The sequence below is a fragment of the Pelodiscus sinensis genome, chromosome 8, assembly GCF_049634645.1.
Source record: "Pelodiscus sinensis isolate JC-2024 chromosome 8, ASM4963464v1, whole genome shotgun sequence".
In the NCBI taxonomy this organism is placed as follows: Eukaryota; Metazoa; Chordata; order Testudines; family Trionychidae; genus Pelodiscus; species Pelodiscus sinensis.
The window spans coordinates 54,953,903-54,970,068 of NC_134718.1; the positions used below are offsets into that span (position 1 = coordinate 54,953,903).

Consider the following 16,166-nt stretch of genomic DNA (forward strand, 5'->3'; position numbering starts at 1 on the left):
GGGCAGGTGGCTCCAGCTGCGTCACACCCAGGGGCCATTGCCCAATAGGCACATGCTTGTGCAAAGAGACGTGACATGCTCCCGATCCCTGGGCAGGACCCAGCAGGATGCTTTCCCTTCACATGTCCCCTCTACACGGAGGCAGGGGACATCTCCCCCTCCCCCCCGCCGCCCCGGCCACACTATACATGGCACAGGGACATGGGTGCGGTCTTGGGGCAGCTCCCAGTCCCGGGGAGAGCCAGACATCCTGACCATGGCCTCTGTACAAGCACAGCGGCTCTGACGGTGCAGGACATGGTCACCCTCACGTTGCGGGGTGGGGGAGGGGGCTGGGCATCATCCTCTGCGCCCCCAGGGAGAACTGACCACTTCTCTTCTTTCTCTACAGCTGCACCAGCTGCTCGTGCAGGGCGCACCACCCCACCCGGGATATGCGCCAGCACAGAGCAGGAGTACCAGGACCAGCACCTGGGGGCCCTGCGAGCCGTACACCGCACACTGCAGGCCTGGATGCGGGAATACCTGCAGGTCCGCCACGAGCTGCTGGCTGAGGTCCGAAGGCTGAGCACCATCCTGCAGCTCCTGCTGCAGAGCCTGGTGCCCCGTGCTGGTCCTGCGCCTGCTGCCCCCCAACTGCTGTCCCTCCTCCCACTCCTGCCCCCCCTCCCACCTCTTCCTCCTCAACCCCCACAACCTCTTCCTCAATGACCACACCCCCCACCTCAACCTCCGCACCCTCCACCCCATCCTCCCGGGGACGCCGAGGCCCCCTCCCTCGCCGTGCTGGGAGGCGGTTGGCCCGGCGAGACCCCCACCCCTGATCCTTCAGTTTCCCCACCCCCTCCTTTCCCTTGCTTCCCCCTTTCAGCTCCCTCCTCCCAGTTTTCCCCTCCCCTCTCCCACCCTCTCTCTTCCCCTTTCCCACCTGCTTTTCCCAGTTTCCCCGAGTTTTGTTCAATAAATAGAGTTTCTAGTTTTGTCCACACGTTATCTTTATTTTGTACATCAGGAACTGGAGGCTGGGGAAGGGTAAGTGGAAGGAGGTGAGGGAGGAATGGGGTACGAGCCCCCGATGGGGAGGACTGGGCTGGCTCTGTGGGCTTCTGGGGGTGGAAGCTCTCCTGCAGCCCCCCAATTGCCCCCTCTCCCCAGATGGCAGCCTGCAGCAAGTGCAGCCGGGCTGATGGCCGAGTGCTGTGATGTACCCAGTGTGGGCACTCCAGGCACTCCAAGCCAGGACTGCTTTGCAAGTGGGGCACCCCTGAGAACTGTCTGTCCGGGGTGGGGGTCGGGTCCCTTTAAGCACAGCCCTCGGCTAGCCTGAGACAGCAGCTCCACGCTCTAAGTCCTCCTCTGATGCCCTGCCGGCACTGCTTCCGGCCATCCTTAAGCCCGATTCAGGGTCCACTTAATGTGGACATGCTAGTTCGAATTAGCAAAAAGCTAATTCGAACTAGTTTTTAGTTCTAGACGCGTTAGTTCGAATTAGCTTAGTTCGAATTAACTAATTCGAACAAAGTTAGTTCAAATTAACGTTGTAGTGTAGACGTACCCAGAAGGAGGATGCGGGGGGGGGGGGAGGTAAATGTCTGTGAGTTAATGACCCACGACCAGGACTTTTCTATCTGCTTCCCAAGATCCATAAACCTGGACAGCCTGGACGCCCCATCATCTCTGGTACATTTACCTTCCTTTCCCCCCTCCCCCCCCCCGCATCCCTCTTCTGTTCTGAAATGTGATTTGTCCTTTTCATATGTGTTCACTTTTTTTTAATTGTATCCTTTGGTATATATGGTTGTGACTATTTTCTTCCACTATTTGATCTGAGGAAGTGGGTCTGGCCCACGAAAGCTCATCATCTAATAAACCATCTTGTTAGTCTTTAAAGTGCTACATAGTCCTGTATTTTGTTTCAGCTACACCAGACTAACACGGCTACATTTCTATCACTATTCTACATGAACAGAATGGTATGGTCCCATGGGCCAGTGCCCCCAGTTCTTTCTCTTACTAAAAATAAAAAGAAAGAATTGTAAGTGGTTGCTGGGGAGACAGAGTTCATCCAAATATTTTCAATTTGTTTTATTTAATTGCTCAATTTGCTGGTTAAAATCTTTATTGAAATGTTTATTTCAGATGTGCAGGATGTTATTTCTGCATCAATTCCTACTGCTTATATTTGGCATGTCTTCAGAACTTGAGCTAGAATTCTTTTTCTTTCATCTCCTCTGATTTTGGCTTCATACCAAACGGCTCTTATATTGGAGCTTAAACTGTCTGCAATCATGTCTTTGTTTACAAAACTGTCTTTGGATATTGGGAGCTTGCCTAATTTCAGAGTGACAAATCCTCTGCTGTTTGAATTTGAGCTTTTAGAGAAATTAGTGGCCTTTCGTCTTCTCACTTCTTATTATACCCATAAAAAAGTTTTTCCTGCTGGATGACAGAGTGACATCATCACATCACTCTGCGCCCCACAGCTTGTCCCCCCCTCAGCCATACGGCCTCCTCCCACTCTCTTCCCTGATGCTAACCCCATAATGGGGTGGGCAACCTATGGCTCGCAAGAGATCTAAGTATGGCTCTTTGATTCCTCAACAGCAGCACTCACCTTCCTTGCACCTGGAAAGTAAGCTGTTGCTGAGCTTGTGGGGGAAGGAGAAGAGGCACAGGACCACATGGCGAGTGGGCAGGCGGTGGCAGGATCCGTGGGGGGGGCAGTTGGAACTGGGGTGCATCCTGGCCCCCAGAGCTGCTGCACAGTGGCTGGCTGAAGCTCCAGTAGCTGCCACATGGAGGGCAGCTCCCATTTTAAAAACAGCTGATCGGGGCATCGGCAGTGGGATCTGCACAAGCAACCACACTGGGGGGAGACGGGACAGTTGTGATGGGGCGTCAGGACTGGGGTACACTCCAGTCCCCATAGCTGCTGCACAGAGGCTTGCTGAAGCTCCGGCAGCTGCCATGTGGCGGGCAGCTGCCAGTGTTTTAAACAGCTGCTCCAATCTGCATGGGGAGGCTGCAGCAGGACCTATACCAGGCGGGGTCTGTGGGGAGAGTCAGGACTGGGGTGCACCCCGGCCCTCGGAGCCACCACACAGCAGCTGGCTGAAGCTCTGGCAGTCACCACGTGGCAAGTGACTGCTGGTGTTTTAAACACAGCTGCTCCGTTGCACCAGCAGTGGGACCTGTGCAGTGGGGGATGGGGAGGGAAAGAAAGTACTGGGCTGGCAGAGGGGAGGACGCCTGGGCTGGTGCAGCTGCAGCAAGGCCCTTCCCGGTGGCTGTGGAGGGGAGAGCCAGGTTTGCCTACTCTCTGAGACAAGGGGGTTGGGGAGCGCAGCAAGCAAGGGGCTCACCTCCTAGTGTCTTCATATAATTGTGATTAGGTTTTGGAATCCAAACTATGTGCAAAGAGTTTTATATAGGGGTGTTGTAGGGTGACTGCCCCCTCAAAAAGGAACTGGGGCAAGTATATCTAGATTAATGAACTGATTGACTAAAAGGAGGGCACCTGAGCTTTAAAAAGGGTCTGAGCACCTTTAGAAGGGGTACTAGGATGTGTCCCTGGGGCACCAGAAAGTAGTGCAGTTGTGTTGTCAGAGTCTAGTTCAGCGTGTTTTAGTGGGATCCTTGCTATCCCAGTTGTGAAACTCTCTGCCACTGTTAGGACCCTAGGCTGGGATCCCTTTCCCCTGTGACCAATCCCACACCCACATCCTCTGTCTGGGTGGATTTTTCAAATAAGAGGAAGTGTCTGGAATTTCTGCAGATCAAACATTGCAGCTTAGAAAGAGCTGGTTTTGTCTCTTGATGGGTCCCTTGGCTACAGCTGCCAGATCCCAGCCCTGCAGAGGGGAGGTACTGACAGACAGCTGGCCCAGTGAACTGGGGCCTGCACTAGCCACCCTGCCACTGTGACTATCCTAGTGAGATAAATAGAAAGGAACATAAACACTGTCAAATCAAGTGTAAACATGTAATAAGAAAAGCAAAAAAAGATTTTGAGGAACAGCTAGCCAAAAACTCAAAAAGAAATAACAAAATGTTCTTTAAGTACATTAGAAGCAGGAAGCCTGCTAAAAAACCTGTGGGTCCTCTAGATGATCGAGCTATAAAAAGAGCAATCAAGGACGATAAAGCCATTGCGGAGAAACTAAATGATTTCTTTGCTTCAGTCTTCACGGCTGAGGACGTTAGGGAGATTCCTGAATCTGCACCGTCCTTTGTGGGTGATGAATCTGAGGAACTGTCCCGGATTGAAGTGTCATTAGAGGAGGTTTTGGAACAAATAGAAAAACTTAATGTTAGCAAATCTCCAGGACCGGATGGCATTCATCCAAGGGTTCTAAAAGAACTAAGATGGGAAATTGCTGAGCTATTATCTGTAGTTTGTAACCTATCCTTTAAATCGGCTTCCGTACCTAATGACTGGAAGGTAGCTAACGTGACACCAATATTTAAAAAGGGTTCTAGAGGCGATCCTGGCAATTACAGACCAGTAAGTCTAACTTCAGTACTGGGCAAATTAGTCGAAACAATAGTAAAAAATAAAATTGTGAAGCATGTAGAAAAGCATAATTTATTGGACAAAAGTCAACATGGTTTTTGTAAAGGGAAATCCTGTTTTACTAATCTGTTAGAGTTCTTTGAAGGGGTTAACAAACATGCAGACAAGGGGGATCCAGTAGATATAGTATACTTGGATTTTCAGAAAGCCTTTGACAAGGTCCCTCACCAAAGGCTCTTGTGTAAATTACATGGCCATGGGATAAGAGGGAAGGTCCTTTCTTGGATTGAGAACTGGTTGAAAGACAGGAAACAAAGGGTAGGAATAAATGGTAAATTTTCAGATTGGAGAGGGGTAACTAGTGGTGTACCCCAAGGATCAGTCCTGGGACCAATCCTTTTCAACTTATTTATAAATGATCTGGAGAAAGGGGTAAGCAGTGAGGTAGTAAAGTTTGCGGATGATACCAAACTGTTTAGGATAGTCAAGACAGAAGCAGACTGTGAGGGACTCCAAGAAGATCTCACCAAACTGAGTGGTTGGGCAACAAAATGGCAAATGAAATTTAATGTGGATAAATGTAAAGTAATGCACATCGGGAAAAATAACCCCAACTATACGTACAGTATGATGGGGGCTAATTTGGCTGCGACAAATCAGGAAAGGGATCTTGGAGTTATCGTGGACAGTTCTCTGAAAACTTCCACGCAGTGTGCAGCGGCGGTCAAAAAGGCAAATAAGATGCTGGGAATTATTAAGAAAGGGATAGAAAATAAGACCCAGAATATCTTACTGCCCCTGTATAAAACTATGGTACGCCCACATCTTGAATACTGTGTACAGATGTGGTCTCCTCACCTCAAAAAAGATATTTTGGCCTTGGAAAGGGTTCAGAAAAGGGCAACTAAAATGATTAGGGGTTTGGAACGGGTCCCATATGAGGAGAGGTTAAAGCGACTGGGACTTTTCAGTTTAGAAAAGAGGAGACTGAGGGGGGATATGATAGAGTTCTATAAAATCATGAGTGGTGTGGAGAGGGCTGATAAAGAAAAGTTATTTATTAGTTCCCTAAATAGAAGAACTGGAGGACACCAAATGAAATTAATGGGTAGCAGGTTTAAAACTAATAAAAGAAAGTTCTTCTTCACACAGAGTGTAGTCAACCTGTGGAACTCCTTGCCAGAGGAGGCTGTGAAGGCTAGGACTATAATAGAGTTTAAAGAGAAGCTAGATAATTTCATGGAGGTTAGGTCCGTAAAAGGCTATTAGCCAGGGGATAAAATGGTGTCCTTGGCCTCTGTTTGTCAGAGGCTGGAGAAGGATGGCAGGAGACAAATCGCTTGATCATTGTCTTCGGTCCACCCTCTCTGGGGCACCTGGTGCTGGCCACTGTCAGTAGACAGGCTACTGGGCTAGACGGACCTTTGCTCTGACCCAGTACGGCCGTTCTTATGTTCTTATGTTCTTATGACAGGGAGCAACACTGCCCCCCACATCAAGGGTGAGGGATCCTAGGGAATCCCACCACCCTGCTCCAACTGGCCCTCATAATTCACACCCCTCCAACACCTCCAAAATATGTCTGAGTACACACACACCCCTCTAGCACCTCCACTATCTCCTCGTACACACCTCCAAATAATACCCCGTCAGCACACACATTGCCTTCCAGTACCCTCCAAATACTACATCCTATAACCCCCAAATGTATCTCCCTTATGGGTGGAAACCTGGGAGATGGTAACTCCGATGATCAGCAAATCCTCTGCATTTGCTCCGGAGTGCAGAACTAGAGCTTAAGGTTTGCAACGTGGGTAAGAGGCTCTCTAGTCAGTGTTTTCTCCACAGCCTTGTGTAGGAAAATTGATTGGGAGCCAGCCAGAAGCTCTTTACTATGCTTCTGTGTTGGAGACCTGGAGCACAGTCCTTTCTGAATTGGTTGGCCAGTTCTTCTGTTCATCTAAAATGCTCTTCGAATCTGCAGATAAAGCTATATTTAGCATCTGACAAATAAGATTGCTCAAGAGCAGACTATTACTTAGTAGGGGTAGGTAGATGTTAATCTGCTCTGTGATAAGACATTAAAGTCCAAATTCAGAGAAAGAAATTAAACTGTCAACTTTACAGAACATTAAACTCATTTTTAAACTGCATAAATTACCTGGGCGCAGTCCCCTAAAGATCAGCATAATATGCTTGTATTTGTTTAATCTAGTTAGAACCCCAGAAGTATTTTCTCTCATGTGCAACTGATCAAGAAGGATTTTTGATCAACCTCTCAGCATAAAGTTAAAGGGCAACAGCTCTGTCCTTAAAATACATGGGTATGTGTCATATTGGTGGCAACTTAGTCATCCAAATAAGAACAAAATGTGAATACAGCTCTTTCTTAAGAATGAGAGGCACTGTGAAAGAAACACAATTATTATCTGAAGAAGCTGAATTTATAAATATGACAAGATGTGGAGCCACATGGTTTTTGGTATAATGCACTTCATTGCAAGACAGAGAAATCATGCATTCTATTAATGTCCTGTAGAGGCCTAGAAATTAGCATTTTGGTTAGACTGTGCTACGTTGGTATGTAATGTGAAGACTCTTCTTTGATAGCTGAGAAATGCCTGCTCAATATCATAGCTAGTATCCTTCCTTGTGCCAATGACAATTACACCTGAGTATCATGGAGATAATTATAATGAAGTAAACCATATTTGGAAATAGTGTCACCCCCTCAAAAAACCCAGGAAGAGCTGGTTTTGTCTCTTGACGGGTCCCTTGGCTGCAGCAGCCAGATCCCAGCTCCCAGTCCTGCAGAGGGGAGAAGCAGGAAGGTACTGACAGACAGCTGGCCCAGTGAACTGGGGCCTGCACTAGCCACCCTGCCCTGCACATCAAGACAAAAATCTTTTATTGGACCAACTTCTGTTGGTGAGATAGAAACTTCTGAACCACTCATTGCTCTTCTTCAAGTCCAGGAAAGATGCTCTCTAGCACAGGGGTCAGGAATGTCTCTTCTGGAGCCCCAACTCAGCCCCCTTATTGCCCCTGCAGCAGGGAGGAAGCACTAGCGCTACGGCTTTACGGCCCCCCCCACATGATTAGAACACCAGCACTGGCTTCCTGTGGGTGGGGGGCAGGGACGGGGGGAAGGGAGAAGAAAAAGCCCTGAGCCTTCCTCCAATCCGGCGTGCAGAGAACAAGTGGAGCAAAAAACAATGTCTTGGTGTGCTGCTCTTTTCCTTCCCTTGCATGTGGGAAATGAGCAGCCAAAATGGCTCCATGCGCACTGAAAACACTTCCCTGGAGGCTTCTGGGGAATGGAAGCAGCAGGAGGCCCTGTTACACAGTGCCTGGCATGCAGCACGAAAACAAGTAAGTGCCTCCCCACTCCTTCATGCCCAGACCCCAACACCCTAACTCACCCCCTTCCCAGACACCCCCTGTCCTTTGCTCCCTGGCTAGAATCTCCCCTACAGGCTGGCTAGACACCCCTTGCCCTCTGCTTCCTGGCCAGAATCCTCTTTGCCCCCTGGCCATGCACCTCTTTCTCCCCTGCCCAAAATCCCCACCCACCCCCTGGACAGACTCCCCCTGGCCACAGCCCCCTTGGCCAAAATCCCCCCTGCCCTCGGCCCCCGGGCCTCAGCCCCTGGCCCAAATCCCCTCTGTACCCAGCTCTCTGGCCAGATACCTCCTGGTCAAAATCCGCCCCCTGCGCCCAGCCCCCTGGCCAGAATCCCCTCTGCCCTCTGCCTCTTGGCCAGAATCTCCTCCCCGCCCCTGCCTCCATCAGCCAGGCAGACAACCCCCAGCCTACTCCTGCCCCCTGGCGTATGGCTAGGCAGCCTACCTCCTGGCCAGACCTCACACCCTCGCTCCTTCCCATTCCCCACCTCCTCGGGCCCAGATCCTGCACTCCCATCCCTATTCCATTCTCTGGCAGCCCTGTTCTACACACTTAACCCCTCATTTTTTACCTCACCTCAGAGTCTAGGGGGGACCACAAAATCCACTAACCCTGGAACTCCAGAAGAATAAATCTGGCCTGAGGCCTTGAACCTCAGTCCTCCCTGTTCCTCCTCCCAATATGGATCTGGAGCACCAGGGGACTGAGATGTTTCATTTGGGGGTCACATCAATGAGGGTTTGTGTGTGTGTGTGCGGGGGGGGGGGGAGGTTGGAGTTTGTTTGTTTTTTGCTTCTCACTTGTGTGTTCCCTGACTGATTTTTGTGTGTGATCCAAAAAAGGTTCCCCACTCCTGCCATAAATCAAAATAATGTTGAAATCTTTTGTGTTGGACATAATATTTTACTTTATTTAAAAATGAAGCCTGGCCAATAAGCCCTCAATTGGTCCCCAGCCCTCATCTGGCTGTAGTGTCATAACACTACTGCACTCACACACCAACCCTGAGCCCATCATACACCTGAACCTCCTGCCCTGAGCCCCTCATACTGCCACATCCCCAGACTCCTGCACTCCCACATCGCCAGATCCCTGCCATAACACTCCTGCAACTCTACACACCCGAATCTACTGCACTGAGCCCCTCGGACACCTAACCCAGACTCCTGCACTCCCACATCACCAGCCCCTTGCCATAAGATTGACAGAAGACAGTCTGAATGCATGCATGAAGTTGGATTTGACCAGTCATGATGTCAACTTCAAAGAAATGTGTGAAAAGATGCAGCAGCTGAAGTCCCATTAAATAAAGTCTGTGAGTATAATGTTTCATTTATACTATTATTAATCATTATGTCAATTATCAATAATATTTAATTGTCTATTTTCTGTCATGCAAATGGGCATTCTTATAGGGCTCTTTGTTGACCACTTGTTCTGAATTTTGATGTAGTTTGGCACTTTGGTTTGGAGCCCTTACTCCTGCCGACTCGATAGAACTGCAACTGGTTTGTCGTGACCATGAGGGATGGCCAGCAGCCTGGAGACTAAGGGGTTAACTGTGTCCCTTGCCTAACCAGGTAGCAGTCAGCCAATAAAAATGCAGATAGGGATTTCAAACTGGGACAAAGGAATTTTTGGGTTTTTCCTTCCTTTGTCTCCGGGCAATTTCTCTCCAGATGCTGAGGGAGAGCGACATGTCTCTCTCTCCAAGAAAAGACTCTTTACTACAGTATCTGTAAGTAGGATAAAGTTTAGATAAATCCGTTTTATTGTTTGGGAATGGAAATCTGATGTCTGTGCTTTTAGAAATGGATTTTCCTCTCTATTGCAACTAAGTTTTGGCCCATGGTGAAATTCCTCATGAGTTTATTCATTGGTGACTTTTCCATCTACACACTATGCTTGTAACAGGAGTATTGTGGTGATAACAAAAGTTCTTTCTTTTTTATTAACCAGGTATTGGTTCATTTTTGTGTTCTGGTTTTACTTTAGGGCTGAGATTTCCCAAGTGATCTCTTCCCTGGTTTTCTTACCATTACTTGGGTGGTGGCAGCAGATTTTTATCCCCCAAACCTAGGTTTTTAAGATTTTGTGGGGAAGCTTTATACGACAGCCTGGAAAGATAAAGCTTTGCAGGCCCCCACTTCTGCATTTATCGTGCCAGAGTGGGGAAAAATCCTTGGCATGGTGGCATAGCGGTGGGATGATTTTGAGAACCCAGGATTTTTCTTTGTGGACCACTTGTTCTGAATTTTGATATAGTTTGGCACTTTGGGTTAGAGCCCTTTCTCCTGCTGACTCGACAGAATTGCAACTGGTTCCATTAATCTCAGTGACGTTACTGAATAGGCCTGGGCTAGACTAGGTTGGTTTAAGGTATGCCACTCCAGGATGGCTTCCTTTAAGCTGAGTCATGGCAGCATCTACACAGTGGGAAGCCAATAGAGTCCTGGTTTCCAGCGGGGGCTGCCCTCAGTGTTCAATTTATGGGTCTTCAATAGACCTGCTAAATCAAACACTAGAAGATCGACCTCTAGACAGTCGAGCTTTTTGCTACTGTAGAGATGCCTTTGGAGTCAGAATATAAAAATTTGGGCCCAAAGCCTCTACAGGAGGATGGGTTTTTGTTGTCCAACCTCTTTGACGCTTAGGGCTTGATCCTGTTAATACTACTGTGCATGGGGCTTACTAATGGGAATTAGGCCGTTGTGTTTGCTGCTTACAGTTGTAGGGCCTTTTGGACGAGAACTGTGTCCACTTCTTCTAACACATGCAGAATTAGATTTTCCCATTTGTGGTCAATATCATGGTTAACCCCACAGATGTTGGTTAGTAAAATAGATCAGTGGAGTGGTAAGGAAGCTGTATTTTTGAATTACTACAACACTTAGTGTTCTAGTAATTACAGTATTACTGAAGTAGTAATTATTTTCAAAAGGAAGATAAATCTTCAGCTCTTGACATGTAGCCGAGTATAAAATTACATTCTTGTTAATACTCTCACCTGGGAAGAAAATAATTATATTAACGCTCATTAAAGCACTAGATGCATAATGTATTCCCCCCTTTTTCTCCACTGATATTTATTTTAGGAAAAAAAACCCATAATTGTCAAAATTAAAAAAAAAAAGAAAAAGAAAATCCATTAAAAAATCTCTTAAGTACTACTGAAAACTTGGGAGGTATTTTCTTCATAAAAATAAAATTATTTGTTTCATTTATACTATTATTAATCATTAGCACTAGAGAGAGCTGAAGATCCTTTACTTTTGTGATTTTGTTTTAATGAGGAACCATAATCTAACATTAATCAGTTTATTTTTCAGTGACCAATGGATTTCGTGGCCAACAGCGACTGGTCGACTATCCTGTCAACTATCCGATAAGCATTTGCTTATCAGATAGTCGACTAGTCCTTCACATCCCTAGTTTTTTTGCCTCCAGATGGGACACTCAATAGGTGTGTGGGTTACATAACAGCTGAAAGACAACAATGTAATTGCCATCCTATTTTCATTTACACCTGTTACATATTCTTTTGTTTCCTCACCTTGTAATTTATACCCACACAGACTCTCGTAGAATGACTCTACTAATCATATAGAGAAGTCAAAGTGAGAATTTAATTTACAGTAATGGAGTCTTTACAGATATCACCTTTAACGTTACTTCTGAATTTGGTTAATAATCTATAGCCCTTAAAAGGAAGAGTAATTATGGATGTGGGGATGGTATAGGATTTGATAACAATAATTCTGTACAGAGAGATACCCTATGTTCTCCTTATGCAATTTACAACTCAGCAGTATTTCTTATTCCCTGAAATAAATAGTAGCTTTTCTGACTCAATAAGATTGCATTCTCTGGAGAGAATAGACATAATAATTGGCTCTGTGTCAGAGGAGATTAGAGGGCAGCCCAGACATTCTCTTCCATCTTTAATGATGAGATGTCTTGGATCCTAAGTCACCTTGATAAAAGGTAAAGCCACGTGGCTTGAAACACAATATTAAAAAATGTTTGGCTTTGGGTGATATTCACCCATTGCTGTAGGATCTAGGAAAGGTCAACAATGCTATAGAAGCCCGACAGTATCCCTGGAATAGTGTAGGAAGAAGATCTGAATCTTCTGTGCACTGGCCCAGAGGAAAAATGTAAAACCTTGTTAATGACAATCCAGAGGCAGGTATGCCTCTTGAGAGGATGAAGAAGGGCAGTGGCTGCTTCTTGGGCCCACAGACCGAAATATCTGCTGCAGAAGATCTTAAAATAGGCTTATTGCCAAGCTGCAAGCATGGGCTGAGATGGAGTAGGATAGGGTGTGTGTGGATTGCATCATGCTGCAACCCCAGTGCACGACAGTCTCATAAAGCCTTAAGCTCCATGTGAGATTTATGAGTAATGAATGGTCATGGATCAGAACTATTTTGGCTGGGGTATGTCTTCTGGCATCTTCTTCACCAAGCTGATCTTGCTTGTGTTTCTACACTTTGTTTGAAGAACTCTGTAGATATCTGTCACCAAAGCCCCCACGGAGCATGTGGCAACTTCCACCAGCAAGACACATTTGAATGTCTGTCAAGGTTCTGCAGATGTGGTCAATCTATTTCTGATCAGCCTGCCAGAGAAGCCATCTTTGGGATATTGTCTCAGATTGAAGGGTGAATGATTTAGAAAAACCTCATACTGGTAGAGATGAGGAGTAACACCACTGAAGTTACATTGGTATAAAATTAGTGTGAGAAGAGAATCAAGCAGATGTAGGTCTGATGAAACTTATAAAGAGAGTGTCTTTGTGTATAAATCACTGTTGTCCTACCATTTGAAGTGGATTTCCGCCCCCCCCAAAGGCCCTTTTTTTAAGAGTAAATAGTTTCTACTATGTAATAGAGAATAATTATAGGGTTAAACACACCTTTGGATCTTATGAGCACAGGAAAGTTTGGAACTCATGGATTTGATTAGCTGCATCTGGTAGTTCATGGAATTAATCTTAGAAGCTGAATTTGTTCTTCCCCACAGGTGGCTAGAACCTTTCAAGTCCATGTGGCTCCCCCAGAGGTGTTAGTCTGGGAATTAGCAACAAGAATCCAACACCCCCACCCCCCACTCCCCGCATATCTTACATTATTGAAAACTTTCAGTGTTTCATTCCTATCATCTGGAGATGAATAGCAGACTCTATCATGTTTGTTTTTTTAAAGAAAGATTTTTGATATCCTGAAACATGCTCCCCAATAAGTCATGTAAAGCACATTGCAGATGGTGTCATTTATTGAGATGTGATCTAACTAACATGAGGGCAGACAAAACATTATTTTATCCGGCAAGAGTCTGAGTCATTTGAGGGTAGCATGTATTTTTTCCAATATAATGAAACCAGCACATTTTTGGCAGCTAAACAGGAAGAGGAGTTTTTATAAGAAAAAAGTTAGAGAGTCTGGGTTTTAATTTGGTTATAGTTGCTCAATATTGGGATGGTTAAATGATTCTTACAATACAGGCAGTCCCCGGGTTATGTACAAGATAGGGACTATAGGTTTGTTCTTAAGTTGAATCTGTATGTAAGTCGGAACTGGCATCCAGATTCAGCCGCTGCTGAAACTGACCAGTGGCTGACTACAGGAAGCCCGAGGCAGAGTTGCTCCGCCCCGGGCTTCCTGGAATCAGCCGCTGATCAGTTTCAACAGGCTGAATCTGGACGCCAGTTCTTACATACAGATTCAACTTAAGAACCTCAGGCGTCCCCAAGTCAGCTGCTGCTGAAACTGATCAGCAGCTGATTCCAGGAAGCCCGGGGCAGAGCAACTCTGCCTCGGGCTTCCTGTAGTCAGCGCTGGTCAGTTTCAGCAGCGGCTGACTTGGGGACGCCTGGGGCAGAGCAGCTGGGGTGCTGCTGGGTTGCTCCAGTAGCACCGCTCTGGGCGCTACTGGACCAACCCAGCAGCACCCAAGCTGCTCTGCCCCAGGCGTCCTGATTCAGCCGCTGCTGAAACTGACCAGCAGCGGCTGAATCAGGACGCCTGGGGCAGAGCAGCTGGGGTGCTGCCGGGTTGGTCCAGTAGTGCCCAGAGTGGCGCTGCGGGACCAACCGGCAGCGCCCCAGCTGCTCTACCACAGGCGTCCGGAGAAAAGCCTGGTCTACTGGGGGGGGGGGGAGCGTGCTAGCTGCGCCCCCCCCCCAGCAGACCAAGGAGAAGTGGGCGGCGGACCGAGACACATCGCGTTCCCACCGCCCAGGTCCTCCGCGGCTTTGCTCCGCGTCTCCCTGGTCTGCTGGTCTCCAGCAGACTAGGGAGACGCATGGGCAGCGGGATAGCCCAGACGTGCCGCGGCTGTCCCGCTGCTCGCGTGCTCTGCAGCTTTGCTCAGCGTCTCCCTGATCTGCTGGGGGGGCTCCCCCCCCAGCAGACTAGGGAGACGCGGAGCAGCTTTTCTCGTCCCAGAGGCGGACGGCCGGACTGCGGCGCATCTGGGGGTCCCGCCGCTCCCGTCCTCCGGGGCGAGAAAAACCCCATTCGTAACTGCGGATCCGACATAAGTCGGATCCGCGTAACTCGGGGACTGCCTGTAGTTATTTGATAACCTGCTATGTTATAAACAGTATCAATATTGGACTATAGCTATTCATAGCTTCATGCCAGAACATATTTTCCATTTTTGAGATGCCTGACCTTGTGTCAAAAGGTACTTATGCTATTTCTTCTAGGACTGTTATTTTCTTTCCCACTGATTTTTTGTAGACAATAGTAGATTATTACATGGCAAAAATATTCACTAATGCAAGAGTTAAGGTTGCCCAGTGATACTTTGTGACCTTCCAGAACATCCTCTTCAGCAAAACTCAGCCTTCTGAAAACCAAGAAATACAGAATGAAGGAAAACAACTACACAACCCTAATGCCACTTGTCCTGAGCTGGCACTAGCCACTGGGGATTATTTGCCTATACTCCAGCTGAAGTTGCTGTGTTCAGGGTAGTAGCATTGAATAGTAGAGAGTGAGTTGTCTTTCCTCCTCTTTTTTTCTCCTTTTCCTAAGCCAGGACCCAGTCCTAAGTCAGCAGGGCTCCAAGGGGGGAGAGCGTTCTGGCACTTCTTGCTTGAGGGCTCAAGCACTGTCCTAGATCATCTGAAGGGGCAAGGGAGTGGGCCTCAGAAATGGACAGGGAAGCCCCCTTCCGGAATCTGACTCTCATCAGGAGGGACAGAGAAAGGAGGCTACACTCCACAGATTAGCAGGGACCCCCAAAGCTTGGCACGTACATGGGAAAGAAGTGGAGTTCAGACATCACTGGGGAACAGGGACTCCCAGATCCCTTCTCACAGAGAGGGGTTTCAAAGCTGAGGAGCTTTGAAGCCCATTCCCATCAAGAACCTGATTTATCTGAGGTGGGTAAGGAAGCATCCCTTCCCTGTAGGCAGGCTGGGAGTCCCCCAGATCATGGGACACACACAAGAAGGGAATGTGGGCCTGACGTACCCCTGCCATTATTCTCCCACAAGCTGTACTATCATTCTTCCCTATGTCCCCACTCCTAGCACCCATCTCTATCCTGTGGTCCTAGTTTCTCCCCATTTCCTGATCCCATAGCCCTTCCCTCTCATTCCCACATATTTTTTTTATCCCAACCACCCTCCCCTCCTAAGAAGCATTTGGAAGTGTAGTTTATTTTTCTTAAAAAGAATAGTATCAGCCCCTTCTGACTATTCCTCTGCACTCAGATTATACTTCCTACTGTAGGAATCATAAAGACAGCCTTGGAGCAGGGTGGTTATTTAGTTTCAGCTTTCTGTCCTTCATTGGCTTTGCACTCAGAATGCCTATGGAGAAACTCAGAGCTCCTGACTATGCCAGTTCATCAGAGAACACCCAGCTCCTTTAATAAAGAGATTGTTTACCAGATAATTAACTTCTTTCACTCCATATGCTTGGTATAATTCTTTAGCACATCACTTAGTGCATGAGCCTCTGCAAGGAGGAGGGGGGATGCAAAATCTTATTCCAATAACTGTGTAATCTAATTTTCCCCAAAGGGCTTGTGTCCCTATGCACATTGTTGGGGTAACTCTTGAGGGCTATACATTCATGTGCAGTGATCCAAGCCTTTGCTTATGCAATACATGAGTAAAATATATTGCCAATCTCTCTACTTTGAGAAAAGCTGTTTTTCTGGGGTTATGTCTAGACTGCATCCCTCTGTCGACAGAGGGATGCAAATCAAACACGTAGAAATTGCTAATGA

The 16,166-nt window shown here is 47.3% G+C and overlaps 1 protein-coding gene across 1 annotated transcript in view; it reads left to right on the top strand.

The window, feature by feature from the left end:
* The first annotated feature begins 9,593 nt into the window (after nucleotides 1–9,593).
* The window catches only part of CPXM2 (carboxypeptidase X, M14 family member 2), a 187,572-nt gene continuing 180,999 nt past the window's right edge, over nucleotides 9,594–16,166 (top strand). The window contains exon 1 of the mRNA XM_006136104.4: nucleotides 9,594–9,657. Within this exon, the coding sequence (XP_006136166.2) occupies nucleotides 9,599–9,657 (59 nt within the window). The 5' untranslated portion in view covers nucleotides 9,594–9,598. The remainder of the gene's footprint in view (nucleotides 9,658–16,166) is intronic.